The sequence below is a fragment of the Notolepis coatsorum genome (assembly GCF_963971535.1).
Source record: "Notolepis coatsorum genome assembly, chromosome: 9".
Classification (NCBI taxonomy): Eukaryota; Metazoa; Chordata; class Actinopteri; order Aulopiformes; family Paralepididae; genus Notolepis; species Notolepis coatsorum.
Window position 1 is genome coordinate 112,935,657 of NC_140173.1, and position 27,105 is coordinate 112,962,761.

The following is a 27,105-nucleotide window of genomic DNA, read 5'->3' on the forward strand; positions in this document are numbered from 1 at the left end:
TACTAGGCTAGCCATCAGGAGCACTCGCAAACAGATAACGTTAAACACAGCAGAATATGGAAAACAGACAGACTGACCAACGGGGAACTGCATCCAACCCTAGTACAACCATCGAGTATAAGTTACTAAGGACACATTTAAATCACAGAGGTGTAATGTTGTCTACTGGAACTGTATACAGTGGTTAGCTTCTAGTTAGCATTTTAGCTAACGTTAGCCCCGTGTGCTCAAAGCAGCCAGCTAGGTGTATATCCGTTATGACTATAATGTTTCCAAAAAAGCACCGGACTACGACGTAAGGTTAAACATTTTATTTCATGCTCAAAAGCCCCTGGCTTGCACATCGCAGTCACGAAAGGGGCTAGCTCAACCAGTGCAGTGTGCACAACGTCAACAGCACACCAAACCCAACTGACGTCACCACAACACTTGACGGTACTTCACAGCACTGTCGTAAGACCACCGTGCTGTCTTAAAGGCACAGTGTGCCTACCCAGATGCATACACAACATTGACGCGGCTTGACATACAAAGAAGTAATTATCACAATTAGCGATTTTTTTTGTCTGGTAAAAAATCTGTTTGGCTGGTAAAAAAAATCAGATACTCGCCAGTTGGCTGGTAAGCCAAAAAGTTAGTTTCCTCCCCTGGCTAGTATTGCAAAGCATGTTAGATGCATTTGACCCGTTGCGGAATAAAACAGCAGGGATTTGTTTTGGGTCGCGAAATAGGCACACTAGCCTTGCTATGTTGCAATGTCCGTGTTCCAGACGCTACTGCTGTGTGCTGTGGAGCCAAGCAGATACGACCCCACGGGATTTTCAAAATAAGAGTATCCATATGAACCGAACGTTGTTAGCTACCGGAGCCATAGATATTATGGCTGGAGCTGCGCTTGGGCGGAAATGAGACATGCCACAGGATTTTCAAAATAAGTATCGATATGAATGCCTATCGCACCAGTGCTACTGAAGTAAATCCATTCATCGCACAGACCGATGTTGCTGTAGCACGTGCAACATATATCTCGCACTGTACAGCCCTGCCAAAAGATAGAAAAGAAACTAGCAGAGCCAGAACTGTTCAACTCCCCTGGAGCCAAGTTTTCTGTTACTTTTGCTTTCAAACCAGCTGCAGCCTGAGAACTGGAGTGTGAGGGGCTGTAACACTAAAGATGGCAGCAACGACAAAGAATTGCTGCAAAATAACGATACATTTGTTGTTTAAAAAAATTAAAAAATGTTTATACTAATAAAAATATAGATAATTATCGATATCGAACTATATGAAAAATGTTATCGTGATATATCGTGATAACATTTTTGGCCATATTGCCCAGCCCTAGTATCGGGTATCGGCAGTGTATCGGCAGATATGGCTCATAGACGATCGGTATCGGTGGCAAAAAACGTGATCGGTTACAATGGGTATCGGATCGGTACTCTGTATCGGCCGATACCCAAAGCAAAGCCCAGGTATCGGTATCGGGACTGAAAAAGTCGGATTGGTGCATCCCTACTCAGGGTGTCTTCTCATTAGGAACGGGTGCTCCGCTCCGTCCTCGGCCCGTCCTTGAGTGCGAACTCCCCCCCTCCCTCTCCCCCCTCTGGTTTATGTACACACTGCAGTCTTGGTTCGCTCCCAGCCAGGCACAATTGAGGAGAGCAACTCTCTATAGTCTATATATTTCTGAATAACCAAAACAGTTACACGGGACATTTTCGCTGTACCTCGGGAAGTAATGTACCAGCTAAACCTACACGATTGGGTTTGGATACTTTTCCTACACTAAAAACATTATGGTCAATGCCGCGCGCAGCCGCGCTCTTTGGATGGGCTAACCGGCCACATTACTGTCCACTGCATCAAACCACGGAAAATATATCGAAGCTTCATCTTCTTCACTTTTAGCTCGACATTGTTGACTGATCTGTTGTACCCATGCACGCACATTTTCTAATAACAGGATTATTAGACCAGCACGTCCAACGAAAGACGTGACGTGCTGGTCGCGCTGGAGAAAAGAAAAGAAAAGATGTTGCGTTTGTCTTTTGCGTGTTATTTGTTATTCTAAGATGCTAATTCATGTATCTGGATACAATGCATGGATTTTGTTGAGACAGGTAGCGTTATTTCGGGAAAATTGTTATCTATAGTCTGGTGTAGTTTTTGTCCACGAAAAATGGAGGCTCTAATTATTATTATTCATAGGACTATGAATAATAATAATTAGAGCTCATAGACTATGAATAATGATAATTAGAGCTTCTATTTTTTTCGTGGACGAAAACTACACCAGACTATTATCAATTTTCCCGAAATAACGCTACTTGTCTCGACAAAATCCGTGCATTGGTTAACCAGATACATGAATTATCATCTCAGAATAAGTGGCTTTGTACGCGTTTTAGCTTATCTTTTACAGCTTACGTTTTGGGCAATTATTAGAGGCAACATTTTTCGTGCAGAAAAATACATCAGTCTATATAAATAAATGCATTTGAACAAGAAACCAATGTATAGACATAGCAATGGCAAAAAATTGCCAGGCCTAATGCGAGCCAGGGAAGTCTTGGGACGCGACTTCATCTCGAAGTTTCCATCATCCACTGAGCCGTGAGGCTCAACATGCTTGTTTGGTTGAGGTCTGAACTCGCCAAATTGCCCATAAATATCTTTTTTGTGGGTATTGTCCAGTTGTTGCTGTATGTTTTTATCTGCCCAAAATTCAAGCAAGCATGAAAGCATTACAGGTTTTGCTTGCACACCACGCCCTGCTCCGTCGTCGGGGACACTGGTGCGCACCCGAGACCACCTATTTCAGCGGTCCTGGTGACGTGGGGGGAGCGTTCTCATCACACTCTATTTTGGTGCGATCGTGCTCTGATTCGACCCCGAATGGCTAGTGTGAAAGCCCCCTCAGATAGCGGCATAGTGAATCGACTTATCTAGACAGACTTTGATACTAGCCTTAACCTCTGGAGGACATTTGATATATTAGAACTTACATGTCCTCTAATTGCCCTTTTGAATAAACCAGTAAAGTGTGTGTGTTTGTTGAAGTTTAAGTGAGTGTTGAAACACTCTCCAGTGTGTGTCACTGTGATCAGGGCAGGTGGTCACACTGATTGTGATGAATGCGTTGCTCTCGGACAGAAATTCATTCATTTTGAATGAGAGAATACATTACTGATGCATCGTTGCCTTTCAGCGGTCTCATACGTTATCCTACTTTTGCATTGAAAAGCATGAGTCAGCTAAACAAGATGTTGTTGTTTGCAGTGTTGTCATGATGACATAATTGAATCAAAGTTTCAAATAAAAGTTATATTGAGACATTATAATCAAAGTTCTATCATGCAGCAGATTTTAGGCTGGATATTAACTAACGACCAGCATTGATTTCATGGGGATAATGACCCAAATCTTAATAAAATGTTCGTAGATGACAATAAAACACGATATACAATCAGTGTGAGCGGCATGTAAAGATGCCATGAGGGCTGGGGTAATGTGCCGACAACCATTTGTATTGTGGCCTATTCTACCATCCGTTTCCCAGCCACTACTGCTGGGTAAGAAGAAACATCATAATATAATTTAATCAAGTTGGAATTGTGGTAGAACGTGTGTATGTGTGTATCAAGGGGGATTCCATACTGCCTTGAAACCCTAGCCGCCTGGGGTCTATAGCGGTATTAAACTGATGTAATTTAATTTGCGAGCCCAGCCTAGGGAGTGTCTTTCTTTTGAACAAGGCAGCTTCATAATATTCAATCTAGAAGAGAAGTTACTGTGAAGTAAATACGTACTTTGCAGGGGCAGACTGTGTAGTGCTGTCAATCGATTAAAATATTTAATCTGATTAATCGCATGATTGTCCATATTTAACTTGCGGTTAATCGCAAATTAATCACATAAAATCTTTTATAAAATGTATCTACCTAAACGGATCTTTTTCAAGTTCCAAGTTTTAATACTCTTATCAACATGAGAGTCAACAAATGCTTGCTTTATGCAGCCATTTAACACAAAAGGATGACCCTCATGCATTGCAAATTTGCATAAAATTCTAAACTGAGTGCTGCACAAAATAACTTAAAAGAAAATAATAATGGGCGGCCTCGTGGCGCACCACGTTAGTGCATCGCACACCTACGCGGCCGTCCCGGGTTCGCTTCCCGCTCCCGGTGACATTTGTCGCATGTCTTCCCCGCCTCTTCTCCCGTTCACCCTCTCCTCATCTGTCGGTCATGTCTGACCAGGAATAAAGCAATAAATACAAAAAGAAAAAAAAGGAAAATAATAATTTAAAACAATGAATAAAGTGTGCATGAAATAATAGGGGAAAGAAAACGTTAGGAACTTGTTACAATGTTACATTCACCCACACAAGGGCTGAGGACTCACACCCCCGCCCTCCCTCTCTCTCTCACACTAGAGAATGACATATTTTCGGGATTCCCGCGGGTTCCGCGGGATTCCCATGGGATGGGAGTCAATTTCACTTTGAATCCCATGATTGGGCAGGACCGGGAGTAAAAGTCAACGGGAGCAGAAGGGAGTGGGAACTATGACAAAAATCAACAGGATTTGGACGGGAGTGATGCATCGGTGCATCACTAATGTAAATGTTTGGTGGTTTTATATTTAACTAAGGCAGACATCAGGACTGTACAGCGTGCTATGAAAAAATCGGTCTGTGTGATGAATGAATTTACTGCACTAGCACCTGTGCGATAGGCATTCGGTTCATATCGATACTCTTATTTTGAAAATCCTTTCCGCCCAAGCGCAGCTCCAGCCATAATATCAATGGCTCCGGCAGCTAACAACGTTCGGTTCATATTGATACTCTTATTTTGACAATCCTGTGGCAAGTCTCTAATTTCCTCCCAAGCGCAGCTGCGGCAGCATAGCGTGCTATGTTATGTTAGAGTGCGCATTTTGCGACCAGGAAATAAGTCCCCGCCTGTTTTTCCCTGCAACGCTTCCAATGCATCTTACATGCTTTGCATCCTCACCAAAACTAACTAGTTAGCTGCTCCGGGTAACTAAGCTAAGCTAACCCGGCTCAGAGGCAGAGAAAACGGTGAGGAAAGGGAGGGGGCGGGGGAGCCTCAGCCTCTCTCTGTTCCTCTCTCGACGTCAATGATTTTAAGTAGGTGAGGTCAAAGGAGTTCGATAGTATTTACTGAGGATCGCCAGATAATGTTGATATTTAAACATAACAAATATAATACATAAATGTATGCATGATCATGCAACATAAAAAAAATTAGGAACTGTTTGAGAGAGGGAGGTAGGGAGGGGTTTTAGGTTGTGTGTTGTGAGTCTTAGTTGTGAGTCTCGATCTGTCTGGTTTATGGAGATTTGTAGGAAGGCCTTTTCAATGTCCGACATGAAAGCAATTTTGTGTTGCCTGAATTTCAATAGAACACTCAATAAATCAGGGTTCAAATTGGGCCCAGTTAATAGAGGGGAACTATTTTACTATTTCTTACACTATTTGGGCACTTAATTCCTGTGAGTCTATGGAACACCTCTGTAATATATATATTTTTTTTATTCATTGTTTTGTATTTCTAATCAAGTCCTCAAAAACAGCATTTTTCTACCTCAAGATCTCGAGCCGTTTTGAGCCTGGGCTCCAACCACTGTGTGCAGCTCATCTTGTACCTGATGCCACACTAACCATTAACATGCAGCGGTGTCTTTCTGACATCACAAATCATCACATTTTCAAATGACTCAGTTCAGTGAGGGTGAATATTGTGAGAGGAGAATTGGAAGAATGCGCCAATATGAGAATTAGAGACATAGATCATATTAATATAAGTTCACATAGCTAGGAAACAATGCTAAACACTCAAAAAGGCCATTTATAAGATAGTTCCCCTTTAAGTGAGTCACTATTTCCATCATGTGACGACACATCGAATACAATCCTGACTTTCGTCGTTGCGCGTTCCTCCTTCACAATAGCATGATGTGGCATGTAGTACAATCGGTTACTTACCGGTAGTATTGGTTTTGACTGGTTCAATGATTTTCTTCTCCAAGTAGTATAATAATTTATAATTATAATTTAGGACCTGCTCCGAGGTCACCATTTGGCACACATGCGAACCATGCATACAATGCGTATCTGCGATTAACCCATCCCGTCGTCCTTCCCCCCCAAGGGCAGCCGGGAGCAGACAGGCGCCACGTGAGCCGCGCCAGGGGACCAATCCAAGTGCTCCTGTCCGTCTTCGTCAAGGACGCCACAGCGTTAGCGATCTTGTTGTTGTGCATGTTTTTCCATTGGGTTTATCTTATCGGGGGGGGAAACCCTTGCGAGCACGGGGAGAACATGCAAACTCCACACAGAAAGGCCTGGGAGATACCCCACCTGGGTAACTGGCATCATGGAAACCTGGTCCCCAAGCGGGATTCGAACCCTGGACCTTCTTGCTGTGAGGCGACAGTGTTAACCACTACACCACCGTGCCGATATAGTCATCGATCACCTCACTGTATCTTGTGAAGAGTTTACCATCATGTTTGAATCTTCTCATCAGACGTTGAAACCTGTTCTCTGCAATTCTATAGTTCGATGACGGTTTCAAAGTATCTGTGCGCCATGGTAGTTGCACTTCATAACGTTCTCCGTTGTGCGTAATGGTTTCTTTGAATTGTTTCAGGGCAATTTCATCATTGGCGCTCAACTTAGTTTCTGGTTCAGGGTTGATTCCCAGGGATTCTAGCTCCCAGAATGAGCGCAACTGTTCAGACAGTATTTTATTATCTACATTGATATGCAACACTCCAACGTTGGTTATGGTGCTGACGTGCATTGTAGTTACCGTGCCTTGAATGAGCCATCCGAAGCTGCTCTCAGCTGCCACTAGTCCGTCTTGTAGTCTTTCAATCTTTCCAGAGACCACTTTCCAATAGTAGTCGGATCCGATTAATATTTCCACATTTTGATTTTCCATTCCGTGGACCTTTACGTCGGCCAACAGCATTCCTTTTCCTTCCATCTCCGTGCGCAATGGCTCTCCGGGTACACTCATTAGTGACGTGCACACTTGTGGTGATTCCAGTAATTCAATTTCAATTGTTTGGCCATTTCTCACATCGGATAATTTTGTTCTTATAAAGCTACGTTGACTCCCACCGTCCAACAGGCATCTGGTCAATTTACTCCTGGTTGCGTTTTGGCTAACCAACCACACTGTTGCTGTTTGGAGTAAAACATTGCTGTTATGGTAGGGCTGGGCGATATAACGATAACGATAAATATTGCGATATATTTTAATAATCGATATCGAATATAGAAAAAAATATATATCGAAAAATCGTTTTTTTAAATTTTTTAATACTTTTTTGTGACCTGCAACCAGGGTGCGATCCACGGGGGGAGCTGGGTGAGCTATAGCTCCCCTAGATCAGACATCAGCTCCCTTGGGGGTCTCTAAAGCTCCCCTGGGGGTCTCTAAATTACTGAAAATAAATGCTACTTTTGCCATGCATTTCTCATTTTTCTGTAATTATCTGTATCATCATCGTGTATAATGATAAAATTATGCTATTTTGATGTATCATTAATGATTTGCGCACTAATTCACTGTAATAGACAATAGCATAAATATGCACTGCAGATATACCCTATATCGGCACTGCAGATTTACCCTACTCGTAATAGACGGCAACATGCTATTCTTGCGTTTACCATTCGGAGCGTGGCGGCGCTGCAGCCTGCAGGCACAAATCAAACTTCATCAAACAAGCGTAATGTCGAAACTTAGTTAAATGAAATATCAAAGAAGTAAGCCTTCTTTTACAAAGAATGCGAAGCAGCCTGCTGCGGGGACTACTTCTGTCTAGGGATGCCCCCCGGACCCCGGTTTTAAACGGGAACCGGTACTATATTAGAAAATACCGGAGTATTTATAAGCTCCGACGTCCTCGGTACTGCTATCGATACTCTAGAGAAATTATTATTATTATTATTATTATTATTATTTAAAAGTTGCGAACGATCTCTCCTCTCTCTGTCTCTGCACGAGAAGCAGCGAGTCATTATTACACACACTCCTCGCGAGTCGCGCTACACATACATACGGGTACTCCTTAATGAAAGCGCTGTCAATAGTATGCAGCTGCAGCACGTCAGACAGCAGCGCTTACAAGCCCCGCACATACAAGCCCCGCACACCTGATGTGCTGCAGCTGGAAGCATCTCAGCGCTGTCTCCGTGCCGACGCGCGCTGCACACAGACACAGACAGCTCTGCATGGACTGAGTCGTGATGGCGGATAGAGCGAAGCGTTCACAAGTGCAACAAAACATTTGCCAGTAAGGGTGGCAATACGAGCAATATTTGTTTGCAAAACACTATTAGTGTGCAGAAATGCGCCGTATTCGACTGCCTTGCGCGCAGTGGTCCATCTGCATCCACGTCCACTGCAGCCGGTAAGCCAAGATACGGAGTTTCCTAGGCTAATAACGAATTATTACAAATAGGCTAATAAACAAAATAATTGTTTAGCTACAAATACTACAATCTAAAAACTTTTTATAGATCGTCAAGCTGAGGTCAGCCACCAATGTGTCCCAGGCCAGTGAGCCCACCACACATCCTCCCTCTACCTCCACCACCCAAAGTCCTTTCTCCCTAGCAGCTAGAGGAAAGATGACAGAGGATAGGGTGAACGAGTGTCACAGGGCTGTGACAAAGTTTGTTGTCAAAGGCCTGCACCCGTTCTCTACAGTGGAGTCCAAGGACTTTAGGTAACAACTAATCATTCAGTGTATATAGTTTTTTTTGTATACATAGTTGTCTAACTTGTCTGTTGTTGTTATAAGTTATTATTGAAGCAGCTATTCCCACCACTCCACACACATTTACAATAATTCAATCATTTCTAATCTTTACTGTAGGGAGATGACCAATGCTCTCAACTGCAAATATAAAAATCATAAAAAAATTATCAAAAAGAACCGATAAGAGTATCGATAAAGTACCGAACCGTTAAGCAGTATCGATAGGAGTAGTAGTATCGATAAAATCCTAACGATACCCATCCCTACTTCTGTCACATGCAGATTTTGAGAATTGGGCAAATCTTCGCCATCAGGTCGGTGGCGATAATGTTGCATTTGCCTACTACTATAATAATGTTAGACTCGATGTGTTTGGTCGTGGACTTGTTGTTCGGTATTGGTTCATCCGTGTGTTTATGTGTAAATAGGACTGTTGTGTGTGAATTTTAGTGTTGGATCAGAGGGGTTAATCTGAGCATGTGTATTTTAATATGTGCGTCTCCATCATGCCTGCAGACCTGTGTGGTGTGGACTGGACTATGTGTGGTTCTGTAACGTTACTCATAGAGTCATACCCAGAGTCATATTCTATGACTCTGTTCATACCTATAGCCTAATAGGGCCCGTGTCGACCGGGGACGTTTTATGAGTTGTCAGCTCCTGTCTGTCATTAATTTCTATGCCACAGACGCTGCCGGCGCGTTCCTTTTCCCAGCGCCGCGCCTCACGTTTTTGCGGCAGTCGCGAGACCCAGGAAAAAGCGCTCTGAGCTCTTTACTTTAGCTTTTAAACCAGCTGCAGCCTGAGAACTGGAGTGTGAGGGGATGTAACACTAAAGATGGCGGCAACGACAAAGAATTGCTGCAAAATAAACATACATCTGTTTTTTTTTTAACTTATAACAATTTCGATAATTATCTATCGAGAAATATAATAACATTATCATATCGTTATCGCGATATGATTTTTTGCCATATCGCCCAGCCCTATGTTATGGCCCGAATTATATCCGACGGTAGTATCATTTTGTAGGTTGTTGCGCTACTCACAGTTTTGGTTCATAGGGGCACATATCGTGGGGCTGAGCGCATACTACTTTGTGGTGTCGCCGGCCACACTTCTCGCATGAAACCTGCGCCTTACAAGTTCTGGCCATATGTCCTGTCCCCAAACACACAAAACAACGTCCTTGTTTTTTAAGGAATTCTCTTCTCTGTTCGACTGTATTTTCCGTGCAGTGTTTGGAGATATGGTTGGCTTTGTTGCAAAATATGCAGTTCTGTGGCGCTCCCGTATATAATGCAGCGGTAGACGCTCTATAGGCTGCGGTAGGCCCTCATAATTTGGTTTGTCAATTTGTGGGTTCAGATCAATCAAGTTTGCCGTTCTTTCTCGGCTTTCAACTTCTCTTTTCAGGAATTTCATTAGGCCCTCTACTTCCAACATGTCGTCTTCCTCTCTTTGGCGGCTTAGTTGTCTTAGTTATTTTAAGTTTAAAGCTCAATATATCAAAACGTGGCAAATTGTATTGTATCGTGGCAGACTTTGTGATATCGGCAAATATCGTATCGTTGTCCAAATAATCGATATCGTATCGTATCGTGATGAAACTGGTGATTCCCACCCCTAGTAGAGTCCATACATCCAACACCAAATCCCATAATTCCTTACACGTAACGTGTCAGGCTGTGTGACGTCAACTTGTCAGCATGAAAATGACAGCCAAACATGGCACTGCAACTAAATAACACAAATACAATAGGCACATTTGTGACTGTTAATAATATATCACGTTTTATACTTTTGGCCTGTGCTACAAAACTATCAACCTCTGTAGCACCAGTGCTGTGCAAAAAAAGTTAACGTACAGCCCTACAGACATGATGTGACCCATGTACTGCATATTTTATACTGAGGAAGAAAAACGGAGCAGGATTGGTAAACGGGAGTGGGATGGGAGTGGGATTCTATAAAAATTTGGCTCGGGATTGGGACGGGATTGGGAGGGAGTGGGATTTTTTTCGAAACTCTCACTTGGGATTGGGATGGGATGGGATTATTTATGTGGGAGTGGGAAGGAGCGGGAGTCAAAATCCACTCGCATGTCAGCCTCTATCTCACACACACACTCTCCCAGCTCTCTTTCTCTCTTGCCCCTTCCTCATCTCTCTCACCCCCCCTCTCTCACTCTCTATCTCTCACACACACGCACACGCACACACTTTGAATCAGAAACAAACATAGTATCAATGAGAGTATCAATAATACACCTGAGTGAAGTCTAGCAAAAAAGAAATATATATATATTTTTTTAATGTTAATCGTGAGTTAAAAAAAATAGTGGCGTTAATAGAATGGTGCGTTAATATCGCATTAACTTTGACAGCCTTACTTTTAACGGTTGTCTCTATATTACTCTTGACACGTTTTTCATCATATTGTTGCCATTTTTCCTTCCTCCCCTGAAGGTGGAGAACTTCATTTCCTTCAAATTGGAGGTGTTTGTGACGATATGGATGAAGGCGACATATTCGTCGACGGCCCCCTTTGTAAAGGGGCTGAGCAACTGCTGGAGGGGATCAAGCCCTCCTCTAACCCTTCCAGCCCAGGGATCACAGGTAAGGCCAAGGACCAAAAATTTAAAACGATACATTTCTACTGAGACTCTCGTCCTGCATATGTCTCTGTTGAACTACTGCTAAAAATGACATCTTTTGACAACAATGGCAGGTGCTGGCCTCTTGAAACCAGCGCCATTAAACCTAATTGAATCAGTATCGAATCTAATTTAATTTAAATCAAATGGAACCTTGTGATTTGAAATGGAATTCTGTAATCAGTGGCTGCCCTAGCAAGGGGGACAGCTCCACGTTGAGACTCTAAACCGAGCCCAACACGGACACCATAGATATCACGTGATCGCTGAAGGAGGGGAAGAACGGTTAGACTCTAGAGAATGTAGGAATAACGTGTGACCCACAAAAAAAACCATAAACGCATAAGCCCTACGTCTGCATCGTAAATTATATGGATGCCAAAGATTTGAACCATAACCAAGCTTCACACATCACATCTGTACAACTTCCTTTCCCCCAAAATAATATCTCCTTCTCTTGTCTTCGAATATATCTGTACTTCAGCTTCATCTTTGTTTATTAGTTGCACTACATCCTTAAAATGGAATGCCACTCATGTAAGCAGGGAACAAAATAAACGTTTTGGCCTACCAGCCAAGGTGGCTGGTAGATTTAAAAAAACTACCAGCCAGTAGTGTTGTCACGATACTGGAATTTCTACTTCGATACGATACCTTGAAAAGTATCGATGCTTCGATACCATTTCGATACAAAAAAAATATATATATATATATATATATTTTTTTTTATAAAACAAATTTAGCTTTTGTTGCTGGTTGATTCTCCTCAGCTTCTCTCTGGTACTAAAGAGAAGATAAATATAACACTTTTAAAACCCTTTGTTTATCTTTAGATCACACATTTAAAAATAACTGTTCATCTCACTTCAATCATTTTTATTGCAAATGCAGAACATGGTATTTTCTCAAGCAGACAGATGTAAACACTGTAATCTGTGTTGCATGTACCTGACAAACTGAACTGTTTGTATTACAGTTAGTAACAGTTTCGATTTTTATTAGAGAGGGAGAGAGAGAGAGACTATGCTCGGAGCATTTTAGTAACGTTACATTTTCAACAAGATTGCTGCTATTTAAACACTTCATGGAAACGGGGTAACGAACGTTAAATGAAGTAAGCGGTGCGCGCATCTCATGCTACGAACGGACATGGACACACACACGCGTGCGTCGACACATGTCACGTGTAGAAGCGACTGCTGACAACAGAAGTGATTTTTTTTTATGAAAATTCAGAAAGTTGGCTCCCAATTCTTTTACACGCCAGTAGTAGCCTCCGTAATTTACCAGCCAAAGAGTAAATCTACATGCCATTGGCGCTTGTTAGTGATGCACCGATGTGAAAATTGTGGCCGATACCGATAACCGATATTAATATTGCTGTTCTGGTCGATACCGATATTTACCGATGTCGATATCTCTGTATAGAAAACACGTTTTTATGATAATCAAATAAAGAGCTATTTTCCAAAACGCTTATTTTATTTTACCTTTGTACCGGTAACTTATTTTCAGAAAAGACTGATATTTTGAAACTATTTAAGGCCAAAACATGTAAAAAGAAAAAATATAATTTATCTGCCCTATCTTGATATCGGACCGATATATCGTGCATCACTAAAAATTTGTTTGCGTGAGCTCTTACACCCAAATAAGGTGTACATGCTAGAATTGCTAGACTGTCTGACTCTGAACCAGAATTAAAAAGAGCTCACGCAAACATGTTGTTCCCTTTCAAAGTGAGAGTCCCATTCATGGAGCAGCCCCAGATCTTACAGATGTATCCCTTAGGACGGTCTGCACTGCCGAGTGGTTTCCGGTGGTTGCCTTATTAACGGTATCAACCAGTAGGGGCGCTCGGGTAACACCAGGTTACTTTTCTCTAGGTGGAGGGGAGAGAAAAAAACGTGCCATGTTCTCCGATTGAATACACAGCGCGGATGTCCTCGCAGATCAAGACTGTTTTCAAATGTCCAATCTAACGAATTTCGTCATAAAATGCTTAAAATGTTAAAGGAACACACCAACTTTTTGGGAAATTTGCTTATTTGCCATCTACCCTGGAGTTAGACAAGCAGATACATACCCTTTTCTTCTCTGTGCATGCATTAGGCTTAGGGAACAGCCGCACGTTAGCTTTAGGGATGTCCCGATCACATTTTTTTGCTCCCGATCTGATCCCGATCATGCGATTTTGAGTATCTGCCGATAATAATTTTTCCCGATCCGATCTTTCGGCAATGCATTAAGAAAAAAATGCAATCGAGTTGACCCTTAAGGTTGTTTTTTTATTTAACATTATCCAACTATCCATTACCAACATGGATATATAGCATCAGTGGTGCACCACAAAATAACCATGTAAAGTAAAACAAATGATGTGCAGAATAGTGCAATAACAAAGGTAGTGCAGTAACAGAGGTAGCTTGACTAGCTTCACAAGTTCAGTTACATTCAGTCATAAATAATAAAATATAAAATTGGCTTAGTGCAGAATAGGGCTGCAACGATTAAGGCCCTCCCATAGTCGAGCAGACTGTACACAGAGCAACTCCGCGGAGGTCCGCACGGACTCAAAGGGAGTCAAAGCAGACCCACAGCAGAGTGCAAAGTGCGAAGCTCCTATTTTCTGACGCGCGGACGTCCGCTGAGATCAGAAGCTCAAAGAGTCCACGCGGACCTCCGCGGAGTCTGCTCTGTGTACAGTCTGCTCGACTATGGGAGGGCCTTTAGTCGACATAATCGACGATGTCGACGAGAAATTGTTGCGTCGATTAGTCATTAAAAAAAAAATATATATATATATTATTATAATTTTTTTATTTATTTTTTATTTTTTTTGCACTACTTATCTTTGTGAAAGTGGCTTCTCAGCTCTGGTCCAGCCAGCTGAAGACTTCTTAGCTTAACATAACAGACCGACAGTAAGTTTGGGGGAACTAATGGGATAACTGGGGATGTTGTTTGGTCCTGACAAGAGTCTCAAAGCAACTCTTGAGGTCATGCTCAATGTTCAATCTGTTCCTCTGCTCTGTCTTCAGCTGGACCAGAGCTGAGAAGCCACTTTCACAAAGATAGGTAGTGCAAAAAAAAGAGAAATTATAATATATATATATATTCTTTTAATATATATAATTGTTTTTCGATTAGTCGACTAATCGAAAAAATTATCGACAGATTAGTTGCAGCCCTAGTGCAGAATAATTCTAGACTATGAACAAGTTTAAAAAAAAAAGTAAAAAAAAAGTAAAAAAAAAAAACACGATTCCGATCTTCTGAAAATCACGCGATCGGCCCCGATCTCCGATGACGCGATCGGATCGGGACATCCATAGTTAGCTTAGCGTCATTCACTGGAATTAGGTGTGCCAGTGTAGCCTAGTTCCCAACAGTCATGAAATACACGGCAAATACAACTCCAAAACTTTCCTGTAAACATGTTGTGACCTGTGTATTAACCACGTACATTCTTGAATTTTTTGACATTTTCGTTTTTTAAGCAGATATATACTCAGAATTTTCTTTTGCCGAACCACTGCTGCCTGGGCGCAGTGATTTCATCACCTCAAAAGCCCTGTAAAAAATTAAATAAAAAAAGCAAACAGCGCGGCGCTGACATAAGGCTGTTAAATGTGTTGCGACGTGCACGGGCTGACTGCCCGCAGACGGGCCATCGGAATGTTAATTTAGGAGAAATTAATAATAATAACGACATATACAAAGGATAAGTTTAACGAATTCCATATAAATCGATAGTTTATTAACACTTTGAGAGCCACTCACGGCAAACTCGTGTTTACGATAGTTACGTTGAAAGCCACTCACGAGATTTCTCGGAATTATTATTATTTTTCTTTTTTTAGCGATCTGAAATCATATTGCATCACGCAAGCCTACCCTAGCCTACCCAAGGGCCGCCGGCGATCAGATGTGAAAAAAGCGCCCCCTATCGTCTCCCAAATGGTAAATCACCCTTTTGGAATGGACTCAATGAAAATGGATGGGGGAAAAAAAAGATTCCAGTCCACTGATGCAGCCGGGGTTACCAGAGTTCATTCTGGATCCTCTGAGCCCCGCTGATCATGAGTTCTACTGTATACACGTTAGATTTATACACTTATCGATTTTTTCGAATGGTGATCACCAGGAATTGGAATATACCATTTGGATACCATCTGATGTCGGGTAAGGAATCTATGTTATCAGTGTTAGGATAATCAGACTCGTTTTCGAGGAGATATAAGCTTTTTTGTGATATGTGCTCTATCGGTTTCACTGTAAAATCCATGAGGAAATGAAAACAGCTATTATCAGCGCGCGCCTCGAACCTGCGTGCGTGCACGTATACTATTGATCATCTAGCGTTTATTTGAAAACGATTCATAAATAGGCCGACAAATATCAACGTTCTGGAATATTCCAGTAAAAGGCGATTATCACAGAATGGGCTGTTTTTCACCTGAAAACGGGCGCTTTTCAAAATGCTCTCAAACGGAAATGAAGTGATAAAAAACCAATCTGCCTTGACAACACTGACTGGAAAATGATTCTTTGATAAGCGACGGGCAGATTAGACACATAGCCATAATTTAAAACGCCTGTGTTTCTAACGGCTTAATTTGGAAGAAATCATTCGTGATTGCGCACGCGTGGATTCTACAGACATCCTCTGTTTCAAATAATTATTATAACGAATTTTAATGAATTTCGTTTGCTCATAAAAGTACAGAGACAAACAATCCATGGTTTTACTAAAACTCATAACACAAACAAATCAATGTGTTTATTAACACTTTAATAGCCGGAGACGCCGAAACTCGTCTTTCCCCGCCATGCTCATTCTGCCGAAGACGCCGTAACGAAATCATATTTCTCCCCCGGGGACCTGAGATATACTGCTGAGCTCCACTCAACTCTCTAACGGTTCAAGAGCGCCATCTGGTGGCCGATCGGGGGATCGCCCAGGGGAGAAACAGGATGTAGAAGCTGGTGCTCATTTCAATTCGGTCCGATCACTCGCTATAGGTCCCGGGACTCGAGCTCGACACAATACATAGCGATCCGTTGCCAATAACTCGATAAACAACATGATTTGGACGTATATACTATTATACAACCTGGAAATGGATCGGGTATTTCTCCATCCCATAATAGAAAAAATTCTGTTCCACGCTCATCTGCCAACGGCGCGAGGAAGCTACGGTGAGTTTCAGCGTTTTTTTATTTTATTTTTTTTTTTTTTATATTTTTTGCACAAATCTCTCCAATATTCACAACATCTCTTTCCACATCATTATATGCAATTTCCAGGATTTGCCTTTTTCTTTTTTGTAAGAACATACAAAACATGTAAAGGACTCATACAAATACATTAACAACTGACATGGAAAATAAAAAAAGACTTACGAAAAAAGAAACATATTATGCGTATACATCCCTGATATATATACTTTGCATGTAGACCGAACTACCTTCGAGCAGGTATGTGCTGCATCCTCTATCGGGATGCCACCCTTCTCCATATTGCATGTGAGAGAAAGCGCCCCAGACACATGCAGTTGTGCATGATAACATGCATGCACGCATGTCTCCAACACATGTATGTGGGTACGTGTATCACGTAAGCATGTGTACATGCCTCATATGTGTGTGTGTGCATCTTCCTGGTATGTGACTGTACATACCATGATCTCTTGTGTGTGTCTCGTATCCATGTGTGCCTCTGCCCCCTATGTGAGTGTATATCTCAGATGTGTATATATATGTGCGTCTCAGCTACGTATGTGTGTGTCTCCTATGTACATGTGTATCCCCCATATGTGTCAGTGAAAGCCTATACTTCAACTATGTGTATATGTAGGTGTGTATATGCCTATTTCCTATAAGTGAGTATGTGCATGTATGTGTGCCCCTGACGTGTATACCTTATCCTTGTGTATATGAGTGTGTGTAAACCTATTATGTACACATATGAATATGTGTATCCTAGATACTTGTATGCGGCTATATCTGCGCACATGTGAGTGTGATAGAGACAGTGACCGTTCCATAGATACACCATCCGGACATAAAATACATGTACATACATACACAATACATTATAAAGCACAAGTACCATCAGATCAGATCCCCTTTTTCATATTCATCCTTGATAACATTGTAATCCCACCTTAATCATTTGTCCCCAGACCGTTCAGTCAGGTGTAGAAAACTGTCCCATACCTCAGCGAAAATATCCTCTCTCCCTGCGACTCTATACGTCACCCTTTCATATGATGCTGTCCGGAACATTAGTTCCATCCATTCTTTAAAAGTAATATCAACAGGTGATTTCCAATGTCGTAATGCAATTCTACATCCTGATATCATGGCCATTCTATACCACATTCCCCGGTATTTAGGCAGTTTAATCCCTTTCGGTACTATACCCAAAACACATGCCATTGGGGCGTTATTTATCTTCACATTCAGAACCTTACTTAGGAATATCACAATTTGATCCCACATTTTCCGGACCTTCTCACATTCGTACAGCATGTGCAGTAAAGTGCCTGTCTCCTTCTATGTCACTGTCCCTTAATTTCAGTCTGGCCAGTTTACTAGGCGTCCAATAGCTTCTGTTCAACACTTTGTAAAAAATATGTTGTGATCGCGCCTCCCTAGAGAATTTACTCCATTTGGACACCAGTTTCTCCCACATTTCCTCAGTAATATCCTCACGTACATCGTTCTCCCAGCTCAATCTCAGACCCGCCAATTTGGGTGCATTGTATTCTCTTATAACATCATAAAATCTTGACGCACCGCCTTTCCTACGCCATCCTTTATAGAATATTTCTTGAATTGCAGTAATTGGGCCACACTTTGGTCCTCCTATTGATGACGATATACAATGTCTAATCTGTAGGAATTTATAAAAGTTTTTATTATCTATATCAAAATCCTCTTTAATATCCTCAAAAGGCAAAACCCCATCTTCCCCGGCTATATCACCTAGTACATGTATCCCCCTTTTAATCCAATCGTCCCATATGACTGATTTCTTACCAATCTTTAGTTTCTTATTATACCATATAGAGGCTCTCGTAGTTAAATATGGGCTATCACCAGTCATTCTGTGCGATTGATTCCAAGTTTCCCTGATAAATGCCATTAAAGGGTTTTTAAAAGGTATAGGTCTGTCTGATTGTGTCAGGAAGGATTCCAGAGATGAGGGATATATAATTTCCTCCTCCATCCTGACCCAAGCAGGTGCCTCCTCAGACGAGTGATTCAGTTTGGAGAGCTGGGAGAGCGAGAATGCATAGTGATACCAATCTAGTTTAGGCAGGGATAAGCCGCCATTTTCCTTTGCTGCATACATTTTGGCCCATCCAAATAGCGGCCTTTTGCCCCCCCACAGATATACATTAATGACTTTGTCATACTGTTTGAGTAACTGGGTCGGGAGAGTCAGCGGCAGCATATATAGGATATAATTTAATTTGGGAGCCAATATCATTTTTACTAAGTTTATCTTCCCCAGGAGGGACATATTCATCTTGGCCCAATTCTGGGTCAGAGCACTAATGTGTTCGATTATAGGGGCAATATTGGCTTGCATCAACTCTTTCAGACCTGGGATCAGCTTTATTCCTAGGTATATCAACCCTGACGGCATCCATCTGTATTGCCATCCCCTTCTGATATCAGGGGGACAACACTTAGAGAGAGGCATTGCTTCTGACTTGCTCCAGTTGATTGTGTACCCAGATATTTCGGAGAAGGACTCGATAATGGTTCCAATGACCCCAGCTGCTGTTCGGGGATTGCTGGATACCAATAAGATATCGTCCGCATACAAAAATAATTTATGTTCTACCTGCCCCGCTATTACCCCTTTGATGTCCTGATTAGTCCTTAGTGCGATAGCAAGTGGTTCGAGGAAGAGCGCAAACATTTGGGGAGAAAGCGGAGAACCTTGCCTCGTCCCCCGCCCTAGGTTAAAGGGCGAGGATACGATCCCGTTGGTCAATACTGATGCCATCGGATTTGTGTATAACAGTTTTACCCACCCAGTAAACGATGGTCCGAACCCGAAGCGCTCTAGCGTGTGAAATAAGAATGCAAATTCCACCTTATCAAAGGCCTTTTCGGCATCCAATGAGAAGGCCACTGTAGGTTCTGTATCATTCCTGACCTTCCACATTATGTGTAGGAGTCTGCGGATATTATCAGCTGAGTTTCTCCCCTTCACAAAGCCCACTTGATCTGAATGCACCAAAGTTGGTAGTACATCTTCTATTCTATTCGCAAGTATCTTTGCCAATACTTTTTCTTCCAAATTGCTCAGGGATATAGGTCTATAGCTTCCACAGCATTGAGGGTCTTTGCCCTTTTTCTGTAGTAACGTAATAGTGGCCGATCTCAAGCTAGTGGGCAAGCCCCCCTTTAACAATGAATCCTCATATACTTTTAATAGTCTCGGAGCGATTATATCACTGAATTGTTTGTAGAAATCGGGAGTAAACCCGTCGTCTCCTGGTGCTTTACCCAATTTAAGGCTGTTGATTGCCGCGTGTATTTCTTCTATCGAGACCCCCCCCTCCATTGATTTTACTTGTTGTTTCGATAACGACGGCAATTTGATTTTGTCGAAGAACGCGTCCATTTTTAGCTGATCCACCGCCTTCTGTGGGGTATACAAGTCCTGGTAGAAGCACTTGAAAACATTATTAATTTCCTTTTTGTCTGTAATAATCTTGTCATCTTTATTACGAATCGAGGATATAATATTTTGATTTTGCATTTGTTTAACCCGATTCGCTAGTATTTTACCCGCTCTCTCCCCTTGTTCATAATATCTTTGGTTGGTCCTAAATAACGCATATTCAGCCTTCTTTTGATATATGTTGTTCAATTCGTATTTGGATTTGCTTAGGTTTCTCCACGTTTCTGGGTCTGGTCTCTGACTGCTGTTTCGAGAGTATTTTAATTTCCTCATCTAACGCTGACATTTTTTGTTTCTCTGCCCTTTTTAGTATCGCACCGTATTGTATGAGTCGTCCTCTCATGTAAGCTTTACATGTGTCCCATATTATGCCACTATCATCTATTGACCCTTCATTAAGTTCCCAAAATTCCTTAAATATAGTTCTAATGTACGCACACGATCCTTCATCATTTAACATCAGGTTATTGAATCGCCATCTCCGAGATCGTTGCCCTTCCTCCATGGATGTGATCACTAAATCAACCGGAACATGGTCAGATATTACAATGTTCCCTATCCCAGTACCTGCTACCTGTTCTACCAGTGCGCTAGAGATCAGGAAATAATCTATTCTAGAGTATGAGGAATGCGGGTGAGAGTAAAACGTGTAGTCTCTTTCTTGTGGGTTCATAACCCTCCAAATATCCACTAGACCCAATTCCTCTATCAGAACACCAACCGCCAGTCTCAGCGTTATTTTCTAATGTCCTCTATACTAACTGCTCTAATGATCATATCACCCACACTAGATGAATGATATAACGATATTGCCCACGGAATTATAAACGACCCCCCGCCCATCCGGTCAACATCAGATCATACGTAGTAACTTCTAGAACTACATGCAGTTGACATTTTTTATCTGGCACCGATCGCTATCAAACTGTATTTGATCATCAATATAATGCATTTAGGGCTATAAATCAAGTTCTGGAGAAAGCTGCAGAAAACGATAAAAACATACTTATACTTTAGACCGTATTTTAGTATGAATATGTGAATGAAAAAGTATAACGTTGCTACACCCTGAACAATAGATATAGGACATTGAATGGGCCATAATAATGTCAATTTAGCAATACAATTTAAAAAGTTATAGCCCTGCAAAGAAGGGGAACTTCTCCATAGACAAATAGAGCTGGCTAGGGATGGTAAATTATGAATTTAACCATGGCGATCAAAGTGTTAATGTTTCACGAGTTGCACACAAAGCAGGCTTTCAGAATATTTCGAGACTTTGCGCCTCCTGGTGCCATATAACAGAACAGCAATCAACCTCAAAATTAACCCTGTCGACATTGCGGTAGTATGGTAGACCGTCCTAATGGCTATAACTGTAAGTCTCAGTTCCACATCACTGATGGGAGGGGTTCACCCTGCTTTAAGAGAGATCGGCACAGATCACAATTCACAAATACTTACATAATTTACATAATTATGTGAATACTTAGAACTTAGTCAGTTAGAATGGGTGACATTCCCCTTTTTAACACATATCTTGTAGCAATTCCATGGGTTATAGGGCAAAAGTACATGCGTGTGTACTGAGAAAGTGTATACCCAGAAAATGTATTTTCCAGTTCTCTTGTAACTTGTTTGGTCGTGATTCACTCGGTATTTCCCAGACCATGGAAAGGCCAAAATTGATTTCACACTTTTTTCTTTTGGTATGAAGTCATCAGATCGACTTCATCAACTCTAAAGCCACTTTACGCTGGACTGGGAATCCCCTATGCTGGAAACTCTGAAGCCTTTTTTATTTATTTTTTTATCCACTTTTTCTCCCATTTTTCTATATTTTCTCCCATCCCAATTTCGTATCATCCAATTCAACCCTCCCCTGTCACGAACGCTGTTTCTTGCCTCCCACAAGCCGGCTGCAATGTGGACTAAGTCATACATAGCACAAGTCCCCTCCGGTACTTGAGGTAACAGCAGCCGCATCTTTTCACCTGCGCAGCTCGATCTCTGTGTCGAGGAGTAACGCGTGGGAGGCTCACGCTGCCCCCGACACTTCCTGATTCTACTGCGCAGGCGCACCAACCGACTTGTAGGAGTCGCTTGTTCACAACGTTCGATCCCCACCCTTCAGTTTTCCCTCCCCGTAATACGGCCAATGTGTATTACTGCGGACAACCAGCTAAACTGAAAACAATGTGGAGAGCTGGATTCGAACACGCGAATCCTAGCGTCTCCACACTGGTGGCGAGTGCCTTGCCCACTACACCACCTAGCCGCCCCTCTGAAGCCCTTTTTATTATTATTATTATCTAAACACACAGAATCCTTGGAGAATTGCCAAGGTTGTAGCAAAACCATAAAAAAATAAAGAAAAAGAAAACTACGAAGAGTGTTTCTGTTCATTTGTTTAAATGGGACTGAACGTAATTGTGAGTGCAGTGCTAACGTAATGTGTCCTCATAGCGATTGGCCAAACAGAGGGTCATACACCGTCTTTTTCAAAACGGTCAGCCTATCTGAACTTTTATCACCGTCAAAATCAACACAAATATGGTGGAGAAAAGACTTCTCATCAGCCCTGCGTAACAAACGGACACTAAGAATGAACAAATGCAACATAGCAGTATGGTCGCCTCCTTACTTAGCCCACTCATCCTCCATACGTAAATGAAAGCCACCATCTCACACTCTGTTTCCTCGTAACAGGAGTGGACCTGCTGGTGGACCAAGGACTGAGCGCGGAGAGCCTGACATCACTGGTGGAGCTGACCCGCTTCGAGACACTGACCCCGCGCTTCTCCGCCACGGTGCCGCCGTGCTGGGTGGAGGTTCAGCAGGAGCAGCAGCAGCGACGCCACCCTCAACACCTCCACCAGCAACACCATGGTGACGCAGCCCAGCACACCCGCACCTGGAAGCTGCAGAGTGACAGGTAACACTTCTGATGGGGAACCAATGAGGTATTGCTAGTCTTCTGATGGAGAACCAATGAGGTAGCACTAGTCTTCTGATGGAGAACCAATGAAATGAGGTAGCACTAGTCTTCTGATGGAGAACCAATGATGTAGCACTAGTCTTCTGATGGAGAACCAATGAGGTATCGCTAGTCTTCTGATGGAGAACCAATGAGGTAGCACTAGTCTTCTGATGGAGAACCAATGAGGTAGCACTCGTTTTCTGATGGAGAACCAATGATGTAGCACTAGTCATATCTTCTGATGGAGAACCAATGATGTAGCACTAGTCTTCTGATGGAGAACCAATGATGTAGCACTAGTCCTGTCTTCTGATGGAAAACAGTATGATATTTTGCAATATACATTTCATCCACTAAAATATCCTCAGCATTAATGAGTCTACTTATTACGTATCTGATGAGACAAAAACACAGTTGCCCAGCTAGCAGTTGGTTGTTTACTTTAGTTGTTCTTACTTGAAGAGAACTGGTGACTCCTTGGGAAATGTAGTCCATTCGTAAACAAAAGTGTAGAATCTCCTCATTTCAGCTTGAATTTAATACATGGTTATCATTATTTGCAGTAGTTGTACTGTTGTAAAATGTCTGGTGTAACCGCTAACACTGGTGTTGTCAAAATGTTGTCACTGTGGCATGCCTAGCCATATTCAAATAGTTAGTGTAGGAAGAACAGTATTCCCTATGGCACATTTCTACTAGGGGTGGAACGGTACGCATTCGAACCGTGTACCGAACAATACACACATGCCCCGAACCAGGGTTAGAAATTAACATTTTTTTTCAAGGGCTTTTTTTGCCCCCCTTAATTGATTTTCGGGGGCTTTTTTTTGTATTTCGGGGGCACTGAATTTTTATGATGAAAATTAACATAAGGATTATAAAACATTGTTGACACTTTTTTTTACAGTCTTCGTCCCTATGTTTGATAATGTAATGTTAATGTCTCCATATATAGGGCTCTACGCTAACCTTTTTCCCAAGGAGCACATGTGCTCCTAAATAAAATGTTAATAAATAAAATCTAAATAAAAATTTAGGAGCACACAAAGAAATTTAGGAGCACAGTGAAAATTGTTCAAGTAACACAGAGTTTATTAACTATTTATCTCATGCATTATTATACTGTGCGTGTGCACACTATGAATTGAAAATGGGGGACCCTGATGTAAACAAGACGAAAGTCTTTCTCTGGTCTGCATCCCCTTAACTTGTGTGTATTGAGCTGTACTGTATTGTACCCATTCTGCAATCTGTTAATAAAGTTTTCAATCAATCAAACGCAAAGGATATCGGTTGTCAAGCTGCTTTTGTATGTTGTAGTGTTGTTATGATACCAACATTTTGACTTTGATACAGATAGGAAAGGTAATGGAATATATTATTAGATGACAGAACATTGAAAATTCTTTATACAATTATTTAATTCATTATGAAATAGAAATTCCGTTTTTGGGTGGAACGTTTGTTGCAAGGAGGGAGGAGGCGGGGACCGCTGCGTGTTACACACAACACGGAGAAATGGTCTAGCTGCTTCGGTGCGTCGTTAACGTTAACGTCGGAAGAAATTCCCCACTAAGCCCTAAATTCAGAGCAGAGCAGTATCCTAATGACTTTTATGCTTCAGTCGATAAGGTGTTTTGCGAATTCTGTCAACATACCGTGGGGACTGGACCCGCAAAAACACGTGCGAATATCACTTCAAAAGCCATGTCAGCCGGATTCCTCTCTTTCTCCTCGTCTCTCTTTTGCTCAAAATAAAAATGAATGGGCTTCATGGCTGGCTGATTTTTTTGCGTTGTCTGATTCTGAATGTATAACTTGCCTAAGCCGGTACCGTGACTTTGTTTTCGGGCGCTACTGTGATTGGACGTTTATGCTTGTGTAATGTGGGACTATTATAACAGCGGAGCTGTTTTGTAATCGTCACTCGTCTCGAGTAAATGATTTTTCCGGGTGGCGCACACACACATATTATTAGGGCCAAATACAAGGGAAATGCTCGCACTGTAGACCATATATATAATTAGTAAACTGTCGGGGGCATTTTCTGCCCCCCTTAACTGATATTCGGGGGCATTTTGTCCATTTTCAAGGGCATTTTGCCCCGAGCCCCCGTTAATTTCGAACCCTGCCCCGAACCGTGGAGGTCGTACCGATGTTAGCCGCAAGCTAACCGTGGAAACGCTCACAGAGAAGTGACTCCACGACACCAGTTCGATTAGTCGATATTGACGAGTTAATACTTTGACAAATGTTGCCTATATTTTTCAGTCAGTTCGGTCTTTGTGTGCCAAACATTATTAAAGGTAAACCTTTTTTTTTACCAAATAAATGAGAAGCATGTTTAAATCAGCAATGCCTCCCCTCTTGCTGTACCAAAATCTCTCCTAGCTCACTGTCAAAATAATGTGCCTGATGTCAAATGGCCTCATTCTTTCAGTTTTTGCATGACTACGTCCTTGAGAATAACTGAAAAGTTGGATTATTTTATATCTTATGTTGATGTATGGTATTTTTGGAGTGTTACATTTTTTTTTTAAATAAAAAACAACGTATACCGAACCGAACCGAAAACCTAAAACCGTGATATGAACCGAACCGTCGATTTTGTGAACCGTTCCACCCCTAATTTCTACTATGTGAAATTGAAGGTATTTTGAACTAGGCCGGGGATGGGACTAGTGGAATATCACTTCAGCAGAGTTCAGAGAAAGGTATGCGCATGTCCACAGTATTCCATTACATTATCACCTCTGACTTCTTGGTAGGCAAGAAACAGATGCTATATTGGAACGAAATGTCATGAGAATACTGTGAATATATCACAGCTTGGTCAAATACTGTATTGTGATTGGCTGAGGGACATTCCAGGAAAACCAGAAATTACTGTTGCGATGTGTGTGACTGCTATGTTTGTTTAAAGCTGCCGTCTCCAAGTTTGGAGAACTTTGTCGTAGGGCTGACCTTCGAAGCTTCGGGGCCGAGATTCGATTTTAATTCGAAGCTTCAAGATAAAAAAAAATATATATATATATATATATATATATATATATATATATATATATATATATTAACACATTGAGGGCCACGCCCCTTCCGGGAAGTGACCACTTCCGTGCCGTCCATTAACCCCATGTAAACGTAGTTGTACTTTGTAGACCTAAACCTATATTTTATAGTATAGCTATGGGTCTAATAACGCCGTCGAGTCTCATTGAGCTGCTTCTGGTCAAAGTGCAAAAAACAGATTATTTTTTTATCCGTACATTTTCGCTTTATACCGCTTTGAATATGAACATAGTCCGGCCGCTTCTTAGCAATTCCAGGGAAAAGACACGAAAACAGCGTTTTTGTGTAATTCAATAAACATGTTGTCATTTTTCGCCTGATTATCGGATCTTCCTGAAATCAACGCTAGATCATCACTATTATCCTTTGTTGTGCACGCATGCAATGTGATTTAGACCGGTGACCCCCCCCCCCCTCCTGCAACCCAACGGAAAACAGCCAACCGGCTATAACACAGATAGCTTCAATCGCAGTAGAAATAAATATCAGATCAACGCAAGCTTTCATATATGGTGTCCTTACCTGGTCTCTGAATGAAAAAAAAAAAAAATCCAATCGCATCGCCATTCCAGTTATCCACAGCGATCGTGCCTCCGACGTTGTTGGACATTGCTCTTCAACGGGCGGGCGGGGTCAGTAGTCCAAAGCATCCCTACAAGCATGTGTTTTGCCGGAGTGTTTAGGACCCGCCCCCATGCCGCAGCTCGGTAGGGAAAATAAACCAACCCGTTTCTAACGGGGTGCATTACTGGCCGAGGTCGGTATAATACCGTCTGCCAGCTCAGACACACTCAGAACAGTATGCACAAGGTGCCCCGCTGAATTATGAATGGCAATAGATAATAAAAGAAATACCGTGACAGAAACGTAGATCTACGT

General features: G+C 41.9%; 1 protein-coding gene across 5 annotated transcripts in view; it reads left to right on the plus strand.

Annotated features, from left to right (window-relative positions):
- Nucleotides 1-27,105, plus strand: part of birc6 (baculoviral IAP repeat containing 6) — a 384,970-nt gene that overhangs the window by 68,770 nt on the left and 289,095 nt on the right. For all 5 annotated transcript variants that reach the window (XM_084322229.1, XM_084322232.1, XM_084322231.1 and 2 more), the window contains exons 11-12: nucleotides 11,280-11,429; nucleotides 22,887-23,112. In XM_084322229.1, the coding sequence (XP_084178355.1) occupies nucleotides 11,280-11,429; nucleotides 22,887-23,112 (376 nt within the window). The remainder of the gene's footprint in view (nucleotides 1-11,279; nucleotides 11,430-22,886; nucleotides 23,113-27,105) is intronic.